Source organism: Myotis yumanensis, unplaced genomic scaffold (assembly GCF_028538775.1).
Source record: "Myotis yumanensis isolate MYYU_CA2020_CCGP unplaced genomic scaffold, mMyoYum1.0.hap1 SCAF_2, whole genome shotgun sequence".
Lineage (NCBI taxonomy): Eukaryota > Metazoa > Chordata > Mammalia > Chiroptera > Vespertilionidae > Myotis > Myotis yumanensis.
The window spans coordinates 207,902,298-207,922,817 of record NW_027223753.1 but is presented as its reverse complement, the minus strand read 5'-3'; the positions used below and the strand labels follow the sequence as shown (position 1 = coordinate 207,922,817).

General features: G+C 41.6%; 1 protein-coding gene across 14 annotated transcripts in view; it reads left to right on the top strand.

The window, feature by feature from the left end:
* PCBP3 (poly(rC) binding protein 3) overlaps positions 1-20,520 on the top strand; it is a 210,778-nt gene that overhangs the window by 118,995 nt on the left and 71,263 nt on the right. For all 14 annotated transcript variants that reach the window (XM_070407045.1, XM_070407043.1, XM_070407052.1 and 11 more), the window contains one exon: positions 20,259-20,385. In XM_070407045.1, the coding sequence (XP_070263146.1) occupies positions 20,376-20,385 (10 nt within the window). In that variant the 5' untranslated portion in view covers positions 20,259-20,375. The remainder of the gene's footprint in view (positions 1-20,258; positions 20,386-20,520) is intronic.

Sequence of the window (20,520 nt, the reverse complement as noted above, 5' to 3'; positions counted from 1 at the left end):
TGCTTTTGGGAGCTTGTATCCCCTTCCAATTGAAAAAAAAACTGCGCACCCAGTTGCAGCCTGCCTCGTGCGTGCCTCCATACCTCTGCTCTTGGTGCCTCTGCAACTCCTACTCAGTCTCAATGTACATTTTCTTTCCTTCTAGTTGTAGAAGTCCCACTCGGCCAGCTTTCCCGTGGTTCTGGATGATAGCTGTTTTGTCTTTTAGTTGTAGTTTTAATGTGGTTGTGGGGGGCAGCACCTACAGGTTTATACCGTATGCCGCCATCTTGGTTCTCCGTCATGTTTATCCTTTCAAAGAACCAGCTCTTGGTTTCATTAATATTTTGTAATTTTTTTTTTTTGGTCTCTATGTCATTTATTTCTACTCTGAACTTTATTATTTCCTTCCTTCTGCTCACTCTGTGCTTTTCTTGTTGCTCTCTTTCTAATTCTTTAAGTTGTAGAGTTAGATGATTTATTACCAGTTTTTTTTTGTTTTTTTTAAAATCTTTATTGTTCAGATTATTACATTTGTTCCTCTTTTTTCCCCCCATAACTCCCCTCCTTCCAGCTCCCACCCCACCCTCCACCCTCACTCCCCACCCACTGAGTTCATCCATAGGTGCATGATTTTTGTCCAGTCTCTTCCCGAATCTCCCATTCCCCTTTCCCCCCCAAGAATAGTCAGTCCATTCCCTTTCTATGTCCCTGATTCATTATAGTCACCAGTTCATTCTGTACATCAGGTTATTTATTCACTTGATTCTTAGATTCATTTGTTGATAGATGCATATTTGTTGTTCATAATTTGTATCTTTACCTTTTTCTTCTTCCTCTTCTTAAAGGATACCTTTCAGCATTTCATATAATACTGGTTTGGCGGTGATGAACTCCTTTAGTTTTTCCTTATCTGTGAAGCTCTTTATCTGACCTTCAATTCTGAATGATAGCTTTGCTGGATAAAGTAATCTTGGTTGTAGGTTCTTGGTATTCAGCACTTTGAATATTTCTTGCCATTCCCTTCTGGCCTGCAAAGTTTCTGTTGAGAAATCAGCTGACAGTCGTATGGGTATTCCCTTGTAGGTAATTGAGCCTCTTTCTCTTGCTGCTTTTAAGATTTTCTCTTTGTCTTTTGCTCTTGGCATTTTAATGATGATGTGTCTTGGTGTGGTCCTCTTTGGATTCCTTTTGTTTGGGGTTCTCTGCGCTTCTTGGACCTGTAAGTCCATTTCTTTCACTAGGTGGGGGAAGTTTTCTGCCATTATTTCTTGAAATAGGTTTTCAATATCTTGCTGTCTCTCATCTTCTGGGACTCCAATGACTCTGATATTAGTCCGCTTAAAGCTGTCCCAGAGGCTCCTTACGCTGTCTTCACACTTTTGGATTCTTTTTTCATTATGCTTTTCCAATTGGGTGTTTTTTGTCGAATCTTTGGTTTGATTCTTGCACTCCTCTGGTCTGCTATTGGGTATAATATTCTTTATTTCAGTCCGTGTATGCTTACTTTCTAATTTCTTTATCGTAGCATCGAGGGTCTCATTAGTTTTCGTGAGGCTCTGCACAAATTTATGGCAAGCCCTCAAAATTGCGATTCTTAGCTCCATATCCTCCATTTCTGTCATGTTTTTTTGTCTCCGCATCTTTTATGCTTTCTTGGTGCACCCCCTTGTGGTCTCTGTGCGCAGTCTTGTTCTAGCCAAGCCTTAATTGTTATAGTTAACACTAGAGGGATTTGACCATCAGGCCGACTGGCGGTGGAAATCAGCTGTGGGAAAACTTCAGTCCTCAGGGGAGGTGCTAGTCCAGCCCTTGCCTGAGGCGGTCGGCAAATGGTTGTGCGCAGGGTTTGGGCGGGGCGGGCTCAACAGGGCGGGGGGGAGGGAGCAGCTATGGCCGCTCTCAGTCCATCCCCAGGGGCTCTGCCTCTCTGTCCCAGCAATCGCTGCAAACCTCGGAGGGGCCGTAGCCAGACAGTCCCGCTTCTCCCGTTTGAGTCTGGGTCCCTAGAGACTCGCCCGGATCTGTAGCCCAGAGTCTGAGATTCGCTCCTAATTGAAAACGACAATCGCGCCCTCAGCCGCCAGCCCGCTTTGCGCTCGCACCTTCACCACCGCACCGCCGTACCTTTAAATTTTCCACACTGCGCCTCCGCTGAGCGTCGGAATGCTGTTGTTCTTGCTTCTAGTTGAAGAGACTCTCCTCAGCCAGCCTTCCCGTGGTTCTGGTTGATGTCCGCTCCGACTTTTAGTTGTATTTTTGAAGTGGTTGTCCACGGCGGCAGTCTCTGGTGTTTTACCTATGCCGCCATCTTCGATTCTCCTCTTATTACCAGTTTTTATTGTTTTTTGAGGTAGGCCTGTAATGCTATGAACTCCCTCTCAGGACTCCTTTCACTGTGTCCCATAGATTTTGGATTGTTGTGTTTTCATTGTCATTTGTTTCCAGGATGTTTTTTATTTCTTCTTTGATCTCTTTGGTAACCCAATCATTGTTTAATAACATGCTATTTAGCCTCCAAGTGTTTGAATCTTGTGATTGTTTTTATTGTAGTTTATTTCTAACATTATGCCATTGTGATCTGAGAAGATGCTTGATATGATTTCAATCTTCTTAAATTTGAAGAGACTTTGCCTGTGTCCCAATATGTGTGGTCTATCTTTGAAAATGTCCCACGTGCAGTTGAGAAGAATGTATATTCTGCATCTTTGGGGTGAAATGTTCTGAAGATGTTGATTAACCCATTGTATTCCTAAAGTGTCTGTAGACGCAAGTGGCAGACCTTCCCCACATGCCATGCACATCTATTAAAAAAGCTGTTTTCTCTAAGTGCAGCCCTGACCAACTTTAAAATCATTTTTTTGTGAGAATTTGCAGCTGAAATATTCAAGGATACCTGAAGTGTGAGTAATATATTTATTTTTATAAATTAATAATTGCAAATTGATTTTTAAAATTAAATTCAAAATATCATGGCGTGTGGGGATGGTTTCCATTTTGAACGTGTGGCAGTTAACTGGTTAGGTCCATCTGATCTAGTGAGTCGTTTAGGATTGCTGTTTCTTTGCTATTTTTTTTGTCTAGAGGATATATTCAATGATGTCAATGGGGTATTAAAGTCCCCTACTATGATTGTATTGCTGTCGCTCTCTCCCTTGATATCTTCCAGAAGTTTTTTATGTATTTGGGTGCTCCTGCATTGGGTGTATATATGTTTACCAGAGTTATATCCTCTTGTTGTATCAAACCCTTTAATATTATGAAGTGGCCTTCCTTATATCTTGTTATGGCCTTCACTTTGAGGTATATTTTGTCAGATAAAAATATTGCTACCGCAGCTTTTTTTTTTCATTTTCATTTGCCTGAAAAATATTTTTCCATCCCTTCACTTTCAGTCTGTGTGAGTCCCTTGTTCTGAGGTGGGTCTCTTGTAGACAGCATATATATGGGTCATGTTTTCTTATCCATTCATCCACTCTGTGTCTTTTGATTGGAGCATTTAGTCCATTTATGTTTAAGGTTATTATTGATAGGTACTTGTTTATAGCCATTTTTTTTATTCTTTATGCCTGTGTTCCTTCCTTTTCTATTTCTTCTTTTTACAACAGTCCCTTTAGCATTTCTTTCATTGCTGGCTTGGTAGTGATAAACTTCCTTAACCTTTTTTGTCTGCAAAGCTCCTGATTTCCCCTTCAATTTTGAATGATAGCCTTGCTAGATAGAGTATTCTTGGATTTGGTCCCTTGCTTTGCATCATTTTCTATACTTTATTTCATTCCCTTCTGGCCTGATGTGTTTCTGTTGAGAATCATTTGATAATTTAATGGGAGATCCTTTGTAGGTAACTCTCTTTCTCTCTCTTGCAGCCTTTAAGATTTAAGATTTTCTCTTTGTCATTAATGTTTGCCATTGTACTTATGACGTGTCTTGGTGTGGGTCTTTTTGGGTTCATATTGTTTGGCACTCTCTGTGCTTGTATGACTTTTTCTTCCCCAAATCAGGGCAGTTTTCTGTCATTATTTCTTCAAATAGGTTTTTTTAGTCCTTGCTGCACTTCTTGGCCTTCTGGCACCCCAATTATACATATGTTACTTTGTTTCATGTTGTCCCAAAGCTCCCTTAGGCTCTCCTCCTGCTTTCTAATTTTTTTCTACAATTGCTGTTCAGATTGGGCATATTATGCTCTATCTTCTAACTCTGCCCTATCTTCTAACTCACTAATTTGGTCCTCTACTTCTTCTAGTCTATTGTTGAAAGCTTCCATTGTGTTTTTTATTGTAGCTATATCATTCTTGATTTCCTCCTGATTCTTACATAAGTTGTTGCTTTTCTCACCCATCTGGTTTATAAACTGTATGACCATTACTCTGAATTCTTTTTCTGACATATTGCATGCCTTCGTTTTATTTAGTTCCTTTTCTTGACGATGCCTCCTTTTCTTTCCTTTGGGTGTTGTTCTTTATCTCCTCATTTTTGCTATCACCAAAGGGTCCAGGCGCTGAGTTGCGTGGGGCCTGTGACTGAAGCAGAGGGCTTGGTGGGAGGGTCGCATACCGCAAGAGTCACTAGAGAGCCCAGGCTGCAGGACACAGGGCCTATGTCCACGGTGGCGGGTTGGTGGGAGCGTCGCATGCCCCAAGAGTCACAGGAGAGCCCAGGCGTTGAGACATGCGGGGCCTGTGTTGCGGTGGCAGGTTGGTGGGAGCGTCGCATGCCCCACGAGTCACAGGAGAGCCCAGGCGCCGGGACACATGGGGGCTGTGCTGTGGCATTGGGTAGGTGGGAGTGTCGTGTACTCCAGGACTCACAGGTGCCTGTGGCCAGGGAGGCTGGAGTCCTGGTGTCCATGGGTCTCCAGGTGCGGTAGCAGGTCTTTGGCCCGAGCGGCTGTAGGGTCCCGGGTGGCTTCTGAGGCCAGTTTGGATGGCGGTGAGGCTGGGCTCCTAGTCACAGCAGCTCTCCCCTTCAAGATGGCATGGTTTCTGTGCCAGTGCTGGCTGCCTGGGAGTGCTTGCAGCAGTAGTGAGGGCTTCCCATTTAAGAGAGCTCAATCTGCCAGCTCCCAAAAGTCCTACAGGATCTAACTGTCCCTCACTCACACACACATACACACCACACATGTCCACACACTCCCGTTTCACTGTCTCACTCACTCATACTCTCTCCCTCACTGCCCTCCTGCTGGCTGCTTTCTTGACTCCTGGCTATCTGAAAGTTTTAACAGCAACCATATCTGTAGTTATAACTACTTTCTGGTTACCCAAGTTTTACATTTTGCCTTTTCCCCCTTGTTGACAGTATGGTTCTCTCCCAGAATTTATTGCACCAACAAGTTTTCAGGTTCTACTGTACTTATCTCTACTTTGTCTTAAATTATTTTGTAATTCTTTCTCTAACATTTAGAGTCACCAGGTAGTTCATTTATTTTAAATGTTTCTGATTTTCTGACATTTTCTCCTAAGAACTGTTTTGGCAACATCCTTCATGTTTTGATATGCAGTATTATCTCATTTTCATTACTTTTTAAATAGGTTATGCTTTATGTAAAAGCACTCCAAAATTTCCACGTATATAATGGAGTCTGGGTTATTTTTAGATATGACTTTGTGGTTAATTTCCACTTATATTGTACTCAATGACTTCTGCTATTGAAAAATAAAATTTCCTTAAAATCAAATACATGGTAAATATATATTTTAAAACCCTTTTTTAAAAAACCATGGTGAATGGTCCTGGTGTGCTTGACAAAAAGGAAGGAGTGGGTAGGGACAGGGAAGGAAGAAAGGCAAAAGGAAATAATATTCTGTGTTTGGAACAGAGTTTGTTAAGAATGCTATTCAAATCATAACTATGTTTTTTTGTCTTCTTGAATTTTTTTAAATTAAAGTTTCCCATTATGGTACTGGATTTGTCTACTTTTTGTTCTACAAGTTCTTCATAAATTTTATAGCTATGTAATTATGTACACAAAAGATCATGAATATCATCTCTTCTTAGAGATTTATTATTTTCAAAATGAAGTATCTTTGTCCCATTTAGTACTTTTCATCTTTTTCTTAAAAATGTTTGTCCTGCTTTCCAGTGATTAGCATTTACTTAGTACATTTCCCATGAATACATTTTGTTTCTGTGTCATTTTTAAGATAATCTGAGTTTTGTCTCTTAAAAGAGAAAATTAGCCCTGGCTGGTTTGGCTCAGTGGATAGAGCATCGGCCTGCAGACTCAAGGGTCCCAGGTTCGATTCTGGTCAAGGGCATGTATGTACCTTGGTTGTGGGCATATCCCCAGTTGGAGGTGTACAGGAGGCAGCTGATCGATGATTCTCTCTCATCGATGTTTCTAACTCTCTATCCTTCTCCCTTCCTCTCTGTAAAAAAAATCAATAAAATATATTTTTTTTAAAAGAGAGAGAAAGTTAACACACATTTGCACTAATGCCTACATGATGTCTTGCCTTATATATTTTCTGATTTCTGTTTTCCCCTCTTCTACACTACCTTTGGTGACTTAATCAGGTTTTCTTTGTTCCAGAGTTTTTTCTTTACAGGATTGAAATTGTACCATCTGTGCCTCTGACTGGGAGCTCCTTATAACTCATTACTGTGTTTAAATGCACAGTTACATAACATAGACTATAAGAGTAATATCTACACATCCTTAGGGAAAGACCAGAATTTTAGGGAACTTTCACTTTTCTCCTTCTCATCCTATCTAATAAAGAGGGAATATGCTAATTGACCATCACACTTCACAAGATGGCAGCGCCCACAGCCAATAAAGAGGGAATGTACTAATCGACTGCCACACCCTCACAAGATGGCAGTACCCACAGCCACAAGATGGCAGTACCCAGTCCCCTCAGCCCCGCCTCATCCAGCCTCAGTCCCCCAGTCCCCCTCAGCCCCGCCAGGGGGTGGCAGGCGCCACAGCGCTTCATCCAGCCGGAGTCCCCCAGTCCCCTCAGCCCCGCCTCATCCAGCCTCAGTCCCCCAGTCCCCTCAGCCTGGCAGGAGAAGGCAGTTGGGGGCAATTGGGCTGGCAGAGGAGGGCAGTTAGAGGCAATCGGGCCGGCAGGGGAGGGCAGTTGGGGACAATCATGCTGGCAGGGGAGCAGTTAGGCGTCAATCAGGCTGGCAGGGGAACGGTTAGGGGGCTCTCAGGCTACAGGCAGAGTGGTTAGGGGCAATTAGGCAGGCAGGCAGGCAAGTGGTTTGGAGCCAGCAGTCCCGGATTGTGAGAGGGATGTCCAACTGCCGGTTTACGGGATCAGGTCTAAACCAGCAGTTGGACATCCCCCAAGGGGTCCCAGATTGGAGAGGGTGCAGGCTGGGCTGAGGGACACCCCCCCCCCCTCGCTCCCCCCCCCCCCCCACACACACACATGAATTTTGTGCCCTGGGCCTCTAGTCCCTATATAAATAAATATATGTAAGATTTTTCAACTATTATTTTACTTTGTACCACAACGTGCATCAATAATTATTTAGAGCTAGCTACATGTCATACTGGATTCTTTCCCCACCATTATTGGTGGGATCAAACATCACTCTTTTTAATAGATGGTTGTCCTTTTTTCATTTTGTTAAGAGTCTTAAGAGTAAGGCTAGTGAACTCTGAGTCCTTGACTGTCTGGAAAAAGTTTTCCTTTGCCCTTCAATTTGAATCAAGTCTGGCTGTGTCTAAAATTTCAGGTTTGGAGTCATTTTTCTCAAAATACTTTGAAGATGTTGATCCAATTAATTCTAGAATAAAAATTTATCATTGAGAAATTTGATGCTAATTGCTAGCTAGACCTTTGTTCCTCCTGATGACTACTTTGGGGTTTTTTTTGTATTTGGTAGTATCTTGAAATTGTGTCCTAATATGTCTGGGTAGTTGTGGTGTCTCACTTCCCCTGCTCAATACTTAGTTCTCTGACACATTCTGCACTCTGAGAAGGGTCCTTCCAGTAGCTTTTCATTATTCTCCCTTGGCCTTCTATGTTCTCTTTTTTTCAGACTCCTATGCAACAGAAAATGGAGCTTCTCAAACTTGCTTTGGCCTCACCCCTTTCTCTTACACTCTTCACTCTCAGTCCTTGATCTTCATTCTAGAAGAGTTCTGGGTCCCCTAGGTCTGCATTCTGTAGTAGCTCTAGGTCTTCCCATTCTGCATTCTGGAATAATCTTTGGTTCATTTGTCTAATCACTAATTCCTTCTTCATTTTGTCTGTGTTGTGATTCAGGTCATCCTGAGTATTCCATTTTAACTAACTTATTTCTAAAATCGTTGGTGGTTTCTTTTGAAGGAGCAATGTTTTCTTTACGAATATTCTTCTACTTGTGTCATTAACTCTTCCCTTGAGTATCATTTGTTGCATTTGGTGATTCTTTCTCCTGTGGCTAGTTCTTCTGAAACCTATAACATCTCTTGGCTATGCCCACAGCTCTGCTTTTGAGAGGTTTGATTTGCCTGTCAAGGATATGAGTTCCATTCACTGTAGTCTGCCTCTGGTATTGGAGGAGAAGAGGTGGGGATCTTTGGACTGCATCTGCCAAGATTTTGTTTTCTAGAGTAACTCCTCTCTGGAGTTGGTTGCTGTTGAGACACAATGCCTGCTGCCCTGGCTCAAAGCACACACCAGCAGTGGGAGTCAAGACATATGGCAGGGGGTAGGAGGGGCCTCCAATCAATCCTCTCAAAGTCCTTGTGTCCAGTAACCCTGAGCTGAGTGTCCGAATTCTCATTCCTAGCACACTAGATGTTTCTACATGTCTTCTGGGATGTTTTGATTCCATAAACACTATCTGTTTCTACATTAATAATTAATCAAAACATCTGACCCTCTACCTGCAATCATCACTGTTTCCACAAATGTCATGAGTTGCTTTTATTGCTGCTGTCTTAGAGTGTCTGCCTTTTGGGGGATTCTGGTACAGGTGACAGCAGATGAATGCTCTCAGGTAACCATTCTGTTTAATCTATAGAAGACTGGTTTGTGTATTGACTTTTACTGTCTTTTTAAAAAAGAAAACCCTACTTAGGTTTTCTTTTAATAGGCAGTTGATAAACTAACCAAAGTCTAAAAGCACCCTTCCTACAGTTCTGGTTGATAAAATTAATCTCAATAACCACATCCTGGAGCCCCATGCATGACTTTACCTGCTTCCCAGCCTGATCCTGAGAGGTGCAAGGTGTGAGGTGGGGAGACTTGAGGACAACCTGACTGAGATGCTAGTGAAGAGAGGAAAGAAGAAGCAGGGACTCACATCTAAGTGACTGTCTATTGGCCTGAGAATGGGCACCGCCCCTGAGCTGGTGACGAGTGAGAGGTAGGGCTTGGAGCAGATGAGGCCACAAACAAATCACTAGTCACTTTGTATTTATTTAAGACTTACTCTGTAATTTCCCTGTTGTCTCTAATTGCCTTGTGTCACCTCATAATACTTGCCATGTAGTTAAATGGTTGGCAGTTACTATGGAAACCAAGTACTGTTCTCTATTTCTAGTTTGCTGAGAATTTTTGTCATGAATGGGTATTGAATTTTGTCAAATGCTTCCTATACATCGATGATATAATAATATAATTTTTCTTCTTTAGTCTGTTAATATGATGGATTACATTGATTGATTTATTAAATATTGAACCAGCCTTGCATCCCTGGTAATGTTCTCGAGGAACATTAGTCTGTAGTTTTCTTTTTAGGTTCTGTCTTTGGATTTGTTGGTAGGGTAATAGTGACATATTGAAAGAGTTGAATGGAATTCCCTTGTTTTCTGTTGTTTGAAAAATATTGTGTAGAATTGGTGCTAATGTCTTTAAACATCTCATAGAATTCCCCAGTAAAGTTGGCTTGGCCTGAGGATCTCCTTTTCAGGAGATTTTAAAACCAAGTTTATTTTCTCTAATAGTTTAGAGTTATCCAACTAATCTATTTCATATTGGGTGAGTTATGGTAGTTTGTAAGTTTTAAGAAATTGGTGTATTTCATCTGAGTTGTCAAATTTATGTGTGTAAAGTTGTTTGTAATCTTCCCTTAGTGTCCTTTTCATGTCCGTGGACTGCAGTGATAGCCCTTGTGGCATTTTTAATATTGGTAGTTTGTGTCTGCTGTTCTCTTTGTCAGTCTAGCTAGAGGTTTGTCAATTCTATTGAACCTTTCAAAGAACCAGCTTTTTGTTTCATTTATTTTCTCTACTTTCTGTTTGCAATTTCATTGATTTTTACTTTTGTAGTTACTGTTTCCAGCTTTCTGTTTGATTTGTGGTTAGTTGGTTCCTTTTCTAGTTTCTTAAAGTGAGATTTTAGCTTACAGATTTGAGGCCATTTCTAATTTAGACAATCCTGAAATTTCCTTCACAGTACCAGTTTATCTGAATTCCATAAATTTTGATATGTTGTTTTTTCATTTTCATTCAGTCCAGTATACATCTTAAATTTTACTTAGCTTCCCTCTGTGGCCCATGGATTGTTTAGATGTGTGTTGTTAAATTTCCAAATGTTTAGAGACATACCTGTTATCTTTCTGTTATTGATTTCTAATTTGATTTAATTGTAATTAGAAAACACACTCTGTGGTGTTTTAATTTATTTAAATTTGTTGAGATTAATTTTATGGCTCAGGATGTAGTTTGCTTTGGGGAATGCTTCATGGGTGCTTAGGAAGAATGTGTTCTGCTGTTGTCAAATAGAGTGTTTAACACCTCATTTTGGTGGGTGGTGTTAAGTTCTACATTGTTGGTGATTTTCTGTCTAGTTGTTCTACCAGTCACTGAGAGCGGGGTATTGAAGTCTCCAAATGTAATTTTGGATTTGTCTATTATTCCTTTAGTTTTATCAGATTTTACTTACTGAATTTCGTGGCTTTGTTGCTTGGCACATACAGATTTAGGATTGCTTGCTTTTTGATAGAGAGACTTTCATGAATCATGTAATGTCTTGATTGTGGAGTGAATTGAAGTGTATTTTCTTCTGACAGGACTTGAGTAAGAACAAGTTTCTATTTGAATTCACATCGCTAATGTAACCCACGGCACCATGAAGCAGTGAGCTGTGCGGACTGGGTTTAGGAGGGCTGTGTGCCTTCAGTTACTGCAGCCTGAAAAATCAACTTTAAAGTGAAGATGGAGACAAATAAGAGGTCTTGCAAGTGTGTGATTGGATTTGAGAAGTTGTGAGTAGGTGGCTGTCATGGCCAGGGAGGGAGCTAAGGCTTGCACCAGCGAAGTCACCATGCTCATGGCAATGGTGTAACACGGATGGCTCACACCTGGCAGGGGGCCTCACAGACAGTCTCCTTGTGGGTCAAGTGGTAGGAGCTTAACCTCCAAGGGCTCCATGAGCCTGACAAGCCTAAGATGAGAGCCCATGCTTGGAGGGGAAGATGCCCAAGGGGAGTTTGTCATCTGGCGTGTGTTAGGTATCTGGTGGTCCAGTGGGGTCTGTGGAAGTGTACCATGCAGCCTTGCTTTTGTACCTCTCTAGACCTGGGTCCTGTAACATCTTCTTCTCCTGTGGTCCAATCCTGGAATTCCAGTGCACTGAAATGGCGAGCATTCGACCTGTAAAATAGATAAACAAGGCCCCTGCCATGTGTCCTTCTTGTTTGTTCACCAAGATCCCATGACTAAGTGTCAGAGAGTACTCCCAACCCTGTGGATGACCCCAGTTAGTGACTAGGCACAGTGTGTTTTGTTGGCATCTCTGGGGAAACCATTTTCACAAAAGCATTGTAATAAGAGCAGTTTACTTGAATGTTATTAATGGGAGTAAGAAAGACTGACAATAAGCATTTTCCATAGTAATTAAAGTATGTTTTCTTTCCAGGTTGAATTTATGTAGAGTGTTTTATTTGAACATGATATGGTGAGCATGTGCTTAACCATTACCTCATTGGGTCCTCACTGCAGACTGTTGATGGGAAGAGGCTGGGTGGAAATGCACCCATTTTCCAGACAAGACAGTACTGCTCCTGGGTCTCAGTTGGTGAAGATGCTGGGACTCTGACCCTGATCTGAGGTGTCAAGTCCTCGCTTCTTCCTCCTATTCCAGTGCTTTACAGAACATTCTGGGAAGTGCAGGAACATCTGCAGGTGTGGTGGAGCCGTGAGGTGGCCTCTGGGTCCCATTTGGGCTTCTCTCAGGGCCTCACATGCAAACTGATGCATGTATTGAACATTTGCAGAAATCTACTTTTAGAAAAAAAGGTTCTGTGGCTCAGAATTTGAAAACATGGTGCCACCTTGAAGAAATGTTTCTTTGCACACACTTTCAGGTGTGCCTGGAAGTCATGGAGGACATTTCCATGCAGTGCTATGCTTTCTGGGGCAGGCAGTGTGGGGAGTGCTCAGGGGACTAATAGCTGTGAGGAGGAATGAAGGTGAGTGCGGCCATGTGGTGATAAGGCTGACACCCAAAGGGCAGCAGCGAGTGGGAGCAGATGTGCCGTAAGTGTGCTTGCTTCGCTGGGAAGCGTGGTGTGTAATGTGCAAACCAGGAATAGTGTGAGGACCATGCATGGTGTGAGGATGGGAAGCTCCTGGAGGGCGGGGGGAGCAGTCTGGATTCAAATAGTCCCCAGCAGCTACGTTGGAGCCCAGCAGAGGAGAGCTGTCCTTGAAGTTGTTGGCAGCTGGGAAATGGGACCAGTATATATGGACAATAAAGAATGGAAAGTCCTGAATAAAGAAGGTAGGTAGAACGGGAAAGGCTGCAGTCTGCAGGCCCCTGGGTGAGAGACCAAACCTCGTTGGGGGACACATTCTGTGTGTCTTCAAGTGCTCCTTTGAAGGACTGCCATTAGACCACAGAGCTTTGCTGCCACCTAGTGGCCAGAGTCTTGCATCCTCACAGTTCTGGCTTTGTTGTGATAGGGAGACCCAGGCTTCTAGCAATATTCAGATTGAAAGTACTGCCCCTTTTGAGTTTGGGAGGTTCCGTTGACCAATGTCCTTTGAGTCTCTTTGGAGAAGACCCTGCTCAGGATGGGGCAACACAGTTGTGCACAGGATGCTGAGGGAAAACCATGTGAGGACAGCCAGCCGATAGGCTGGAGTGAGTGTCCGTCTCTACCATGTGTCCCCTCACCGCCATGTGTCCCCTCACCACCATGTGTCTGGAGTGTGCTCTAAGGGGGAACAAAAAATCCCCGACTTATCCTTTTCCATCTACTTCTTTCCTGACAAATAATCCTCATTCCAGAGCTGGCAGGTCATCCCTTACAGGTGAATTTGGTGTATTTGAAGCTGTTAGAAGCAGAACCCGCCCTCAGAAAACATGTGGGCCCTGGTGGGTCCTGGCTGTGTTACCTCCTCTTCTCTTTTCCATCCACATTGCCCTGGGGACTGGTCCTAGACTCTGCTTGGGGCCAAGCACTCAGTTTCATCTAGGCGCAACAACTCGGGTTCCATCTCCAAGCCTCATCCTGAGCTCCAGCCTGAGTGCCCAGTTCCTGCTCATGCTCAGGAAAAGGACCAGCCTCTCGCTTACCTTGTCCAGGATTGACCTCCCACTTCCTCATGCTAGCCTTCCGCCTGTACTTCTCTGCCATCATCTATAGCTGTGTCATGCCCTCAGTGTTTCCACCTAGAAGCGTTCTCTCGTGGTCTTGCCTCTGTGGAGCAACCCCAGCACAACAGGCAACTCTCTTGGCTTCGGTTCCTCTGTAGGTTTGATTGGACTGCCATGACACGCACATGCCACACATATCTGTAAGCACATACATATGCACACACATGCATTCACACATGCAGAGCAAAGCAGGTCAACATGGGTGTCTGTGGTCCAGGATTCCTGGTGATGTCTGCCTGTGTCACTAGCAATGCTGGTTGTCAGGAATAAGAGAACTGTGATAACTCTTATTTACCAATGGCACACTTTTGAGTTTCCTACTGCCTGAAAAATTGTGGAACCTGTCTTCTCCACAGCGTGAGCTCCCTGCTTGGTGTCCCATGTTTATTTTTCAGGGCTGACTTCCTAGGACTGTACCTGTGTGGGCAAGCCTATCTTCACCCATGCCTGGTCAGCGGCTATGCTTCGACACATGTGACACGAAGGCTCCCAGTCTTTGTCATAAGACCTGAGATTTAGAAGGTTTTCTAGAATAAATGCTTCTCAATTTAACGTGCCTTTGAGCTCACAAGCAAAAGTTAGAATTTTTCAAAACCTAATATCTGCCACTGTCCACAGCTCCTGAATATTTTAAGATTTTTCTGATAAGCTTGGTGGTGGTATAACAAATGTGATTTTTAATATTGTATAGTAAAATGTGTGATGTGGAGATCGGCATAAGTCAGTGAACCAGTATTTTCCAATGACCAATATAAGATTGTTATAAAAACTATGCCTTGGTAAAGGCATATTCAGAGTTTAAGTGGACCAATGGCTTTTAAAATGTAATAGTTTAGCAAGTTCGTTGATGTGGGTTTTCCTGTGATTTCAGAGTACACTTTGCAAATAGCCTTTAAGAAATTACCACTGTGGAGTTCTGGTATTGTGGCAAAGAAGAATGTCCCCAATTATCTGAAAAGGTCATGGAATTCTCTCTCCCTTTTCCAGCAGCATGTTCATTTGAGACCAATTGTTTTCACATACTTCAACCCAAACACACATATCATAACAGATTAAATGCAAAAGCAGATATGGGAACCTGCTGTCTTCTATTAGAACAGACTTTACAAAAATAGAAAACTGTGCCACACTTCTCACTAATTTTTGGAAAACATTGCTCATAAAATGCTACTTTTGTTAACTTGTATTAGGTTTATTATTGTTATTTTAAAATCATTACATAAAATATATAAAGTTCCTCAATTTTCATCTAATAAGGTAAATAGTGATGGGTAGAATCGACACAAACAAAAGCACATTGGTGTCCTCAGTGATTTTTAAGAGAGTAAAGGGGTCTTGAGATCAAAAGTTTTGAGAGTGGTTGCCCTCCTGGCTATGGGGAAGCTATACCGTCCACCCTCCAGGCCTCCCATCAAGTTCTAGTGAGACTCAGCAGGAAGAATAAGGAGAAACGTATCTCCTTCATCTTGTCCAGAAACAGGAGCCCTTGTCTTCCTTTAAATTCCTGATATCATCTGTACCTTCTGGATTATTTTTCCTGATCAATGTCATCAGCAGGTTGTGTATTTTTAGACCTTTATTGAAGAAATGAATTTTATATTTGTTCATTTTTCTCAATTGCCTCTTGTTTCTTTTCTGATCTATTCTTTATTAATACCTCCTTTTTACTTTCTGTGGATACTTTCTGTTATTTTTCTAACTTCTTAAAATGGTCTTTTTACTTACTAATATTTGCCTTTCTTTTTCTATTCTATATATGTTTTAAAGCGGTAACTTTTCCTGTGAGCTCTATCTTAGCTGTTTGCCTGAGATTTGGGCATGGAGTAATTTTATTATTGTTGTGGTCTCATTATTTTCTGATTTCATTATGATGTTGTCTCATTCATTTCTTATTGAGAATCATGGAAAAGATGTTCTGTCTAGGGGGATTACAAAGTTATCTTTTGCTAATGATTTCTAATTTAATTGCCAAGTGGGTAGAAAGCCTTGTCTGTTGATTTCCTATCTTCAACATTTGTTGAATCATGCACAGTGAATCAGAACATGGCCCCTTTTTGTTGTTCTCTGGTAGCTGGGGGAGAAGGAGTAACCTCTAAATGGCAGGTGTGGCATTGTACCCACACACACTGTCATGTTTGCGTGTTTTCATGTATTCTGCTTCTTCATTACTTTGTCACTATAATGTGTGAACTGTAACAGAATGGCATGTTGGCATCTCCCGCTGGATAGGCCGTTTGCTGGATTGGCTTGAGTGTCGCTCATCCGACTGATTTCCCAGCCATGGGCCCTCACAGCCACTGCATACTTCCTCGCTGCACTTACAGTGATATCTCTTTACTGGATTATTGCTTAATTTCCTAAATTCTCTCCTGGCTTCTTCTCCTGCCCCTCTTTACTTCCAGCCTGTTTTCCACACCAGCAGCCAGGTTGCTCATGTTAAAATATCATGATTTATCATGCCTCCTTTTTTCTCAAAACCCTCTCTGATCCTGGTTTTCTGCAGATTCCACCTGCTCTCATTCTTAAAATGGCCTAAAATACCTCACCCAACGTGGCCCCTCTCTCCACACCATTCTCAGCTGCCCTCCCCTCATCACCCTCTCCTGGCAAGATGAAGGCACAGGAGAAGGCCAGTGGGAGCACGTAGGACAGCACTGGGCCTTGTGATTGTCTGATGTTTCAAATTCCTGGTGGAGCCCATGCCCTGTATCAGAGCACGAATAACCATGTGAGCTGTGCATGCCCTGTGCTGTGTGTACACATGTGAGTGTGTGTTTGCCAGTATGTGTGGGGTTTGCAGCTTAATGGGCTGCTTTTGTCTGGACTGTGTCCAGGAGGGGATGTGATGCCCTTGGGGACTAGTCCTTTGAAGCTGATTTGTTGTGGCCGCTTGTTCAGCACGACATTAAAAACCATGGCTTCTGCTGTTCCTAAGTGGGTCGTGCAGCGAGGGAAGGCCATAGAGGTGAAGAAAGGAGTAGTGTCCCTCATTCAATCTGTCTCCCTTCCTAATACCAATTGTGTTTTGTGTGTGTGTGTGTGTGTGTGTGTGTGTGTGTATTTAACAGTTAATGGCTAGCAGGAGGTCACAGAGCAGATCCAGCCTCCCAGTTCTTTTCTAAAATATGTTTTTATTGATTTGAGAGAGAGAGAGAGAGGAAGGGAGAGGGAGAGAGAGAAGCAGAAATGATGAGAGAAACATTGATAAATCTGCTACCGCCTTCAAGCCCCCTGCTGAGAGGATCAAGCCTGCAACCTGGGCATGTGCCCTGACCAGGAATTGAACCAGCAACCTCTTAGTGCATGGGATGACGCTCAACCAACTGACTCACACTGGCCAGGGCCCAATTGTGTTTTGAAAAGTGAACAGCAGAGCCTCTGAAATGTCATCATTATTTATATCTAACTTCACAGGGTGCTGGGTGGCCCTGGCTCCCTGACACGTGTTGGTGATGTTGGAAGAAGTGTGTCATTGCATGAATGTGTCTGTCACATCACTATCCAGATTTCTGATCTTGGGGTGTTCCTTACTGATTTAGTGACATAGGGCTATTTATATTTAGTAAACTAGTTTCCTTTAGATCAGGGGTAGGAAACCTTTTCTCTGCCAGGGGCCATTTGAATATTTATAACATCATTCTCAGGCCATACAAAATTATCAGCTTAAAAATTAGCCTGTTATATATAATCAGACATTTAATTAACTCACTCCTAATGACTTGGCAGGGCCAGACCAAATGATTTCACGGGCCTTATACCACCCATAGGCCAGATGTTCTCCACCCTTGCTTTAGATGTTTCTAAAACGATGTTAATTGTCCTTTGGTTAAAGTACATTAATTTCTAGCCCTAGCCAGTTTGGCTCAGTGAATGGAGCGTCGGCCTGCGGACTGGGGTGTCCCGGGTTCGATTCCAGTCAAGGCATGTACCTTTGGTTGCGGGCATATCCCCGGTGGGGGGCATGCAGGAGGCAGCTGATCGATGTTTCTGTCTCATCGATGTTTCTAACTCTCTGTTTCTCTCCTTTCCTTTCTGTAAAAAATCAATAAAATATATTTTTTTAAAGTACATTAGTTTCTGGTTTGATTGCATTGGTATCAGAGATTTCTATGTATACTATTTCTGTTGTATGTAACTTACTGAGGGAATAATCCTTGTCTGCTAGCATTTTGAGAGCCTCTTGAGAGAAGGGGCAAGAGATCTCATTGTTGGTCTGTTTTCTTTCACATAGCACCCTGGTTTTAATCTCAGCATTTCCCTGTCTTAAGAATTGCTAGTTGTCATACCCTGAATGAGCCACCCTCTTCAGAGGGAAATCTCCAGTTGTCCATGGGAAAAGAAGAGTACTCACCTAGTGACTAGGATTTCTGGGGGCCTGAAACTTCCTTCCAGAAAATGTAAATTATGATTTCTGTTTTTATTCCCTGACCTCCACATCTTACCTTGGGTGTGCCAAGTGCTAGCCTTCTAGAATCCATGATGTAAACCAGGGTTTCCTAGTGACTTCTTCCTTATAGGCTTAGGTTCATCGCTCTTTGCTTGGTCATATTAGTCACAACTTATTCATCCACTGTCCAGATTCCAGGGTTGTGTTGACAGAACTTGCTGGTTGTTTTCAATTCTCCTGACTTTTTAGTGCTTGTTAGTTTGTGCCATTTTATCTTGTATCGTTTTAGTGCTGTTTCTATAAGGTGGAGATAAACACATGCTAATTTTGCCATTTTAATAAGAGGTTTCTTCTATTGCTTTTAAAAAAACTTATAAGTATTTATTACCTTTAGGTTTTTTTTTAGTTGAATATTTTCCACATACCATACAATTCACACTTTTAAAGTGTACATGTTAGTAGTTTCTAGAATATTTACAAAGTTGGGCACCTATCACCACTATCTACTTACAGAACATGTTCATCACCCAGAAAGAAACTTCATACTCACTATTAGTTATTCTCATTCCCCTCTTTCCTCAGCCTTGGGAACCACTAGTCCACTTTCTGTCTCTGGATCACCTGCTCTGCACATTTCATGTAAATGGGATGAGACAATTTTTCTCTGTCTGGCTTCTTTCCCTCAGCATAATGTTTTCAAGGTTCATCCATGTTGATCTGTCAGTCCTTCATTTCTTTTTTAGTTGCTAAATATTTTATTGTATGGATATGCCACATTTTGTTTATTCATTCATTAATTGGTGGACATTTGGGTTTTTCCACTTTTTTGCTATTATGAATAATGTTGCTTGTTAACATTCATGTACATGTTTTTGTGTGCACATATCTTCAGTTCTCATGGTTATACACTTAGGAGTAGAATTGCTAGGTCATATGGTAACTCTATGTTTATTTTTTGTGATCCTGCCAGACTGTTTTCCAAAGTGACTATACCATATTATATTTGTACCTGCAATGTATGAGAATTCCAGTTTCTCTGTATCCTTGCTGACATTTGTTATTTTCTCCTTTTTAAAATTCCTCTTAAATTTTGAGTTAATTTTTGTATATGGTATAAGGTAAGGGTCCAAGTTCATTCTTTTGCATGTGGATACCCAGTTTTCCCAACACCATATGTTTCAAAGACTGCTCTTTCCCCATTGAATTGTCTTAGCCTCATATTAAAAATTCTTCCATTGTTTTCTGGTGAATTCTCACTTATTGACCTTAGGCCTAACTAAACAAGCAAGGCCTCTCTGATCCTCAATCAGTAATATTTTGAGCATTTGACTGCACTGTGTATGACTGTCTTCCCAAGTGAGATGCTGTGTGCCCATATGAAAGGGAGGTTTTACTCTATGTTATCTTATATGGAATTTCTTTGCATGTGGTGTTTTCATTTATTACATTTTGACCCTCAACATATTATATGGATAAGAAATTTTAGCTTGAGACATATACAGACATTGCTTTTATTTATTGCCTAAAGTGGTTACCTGATTGACTCAGAGAAAGGCAAAGAAGTTTAACATAAGTTTCTAATGATTTTTGGTGCTATGATCTCACAATTCCAAATGTTGGGACACTGTTATAAACAAGCCTTTTACGATGTCTAGAACAATAATTTGTAGTGGTCATAAATATACACATATGGAATAGATTGAAAAATACAGCAAAGACTATAATGTTATGAAAATAGATACTTGTGACTAAGGTTTAAATTTCGAGTTCGAGCTACAAACATGATTCAAAATGTAAAAGTCAAAAAATTTAGATAGACCAAGGCGAAAATGATGCACTCTGGAAAAACATCAGATGGAGGAGAAAGTGTCTCTATTTGGACAAAATTGAATACTGAAATGGGAGAGTTTTAATTAAATTATTATACTAGCCATGAAAATGGAATATCAGCTATGTATTTAAATTCATATATAATTTCATAAATGTTATTTTAAAATCCATATAAATACATATAAATATATTAAATATTATAATAGAAAGTTAATTGTTTTAATTACATTCTCAAAAGTTTTCAGTTTTACAAAAAATTTCTTTGGACTTCTCATTTATAAAATGGAAGCCTCCTCATGTTTTGAGCTGCCTCATTTGGGTTTTAATAGGGCAGTGTTCCTGGGTAAGTCCTCACTGGCACTGCGTTTCCATACCCTGCGCCTGCTTTGTACCTGAATGTTTAAGACATGTTTGCTACTCTGTTGAATGCAAAAAAAAAAGCTATCCTGTTGACCCTAGTGGATAGGATCATAAATTTGTAAGTTCATATGCCCTGTGTTTTTGTGTTTTAGGTAGGTGGGACAAAAGCCAGGCCTTCCATAAATCACCAGTTCCAGTTATGATGCTCTAAGTTACCACAAGTCTGAACATTTGTGTCTATGGATCTGCTCTGACTCTTAGAGCCGCTTATGGGGGAAGGTGAGTTGCTGTAAAGTATCTTTTGTTTGCTCATGTGTTTGTTTACCAAGAATGTATGTAACAAAGGAAGTTTGTTCCATGTGGTCCAATCTGCCTTTCAGTCTCTTTAGTTCATGACAGGGTGTCAACTGGGCA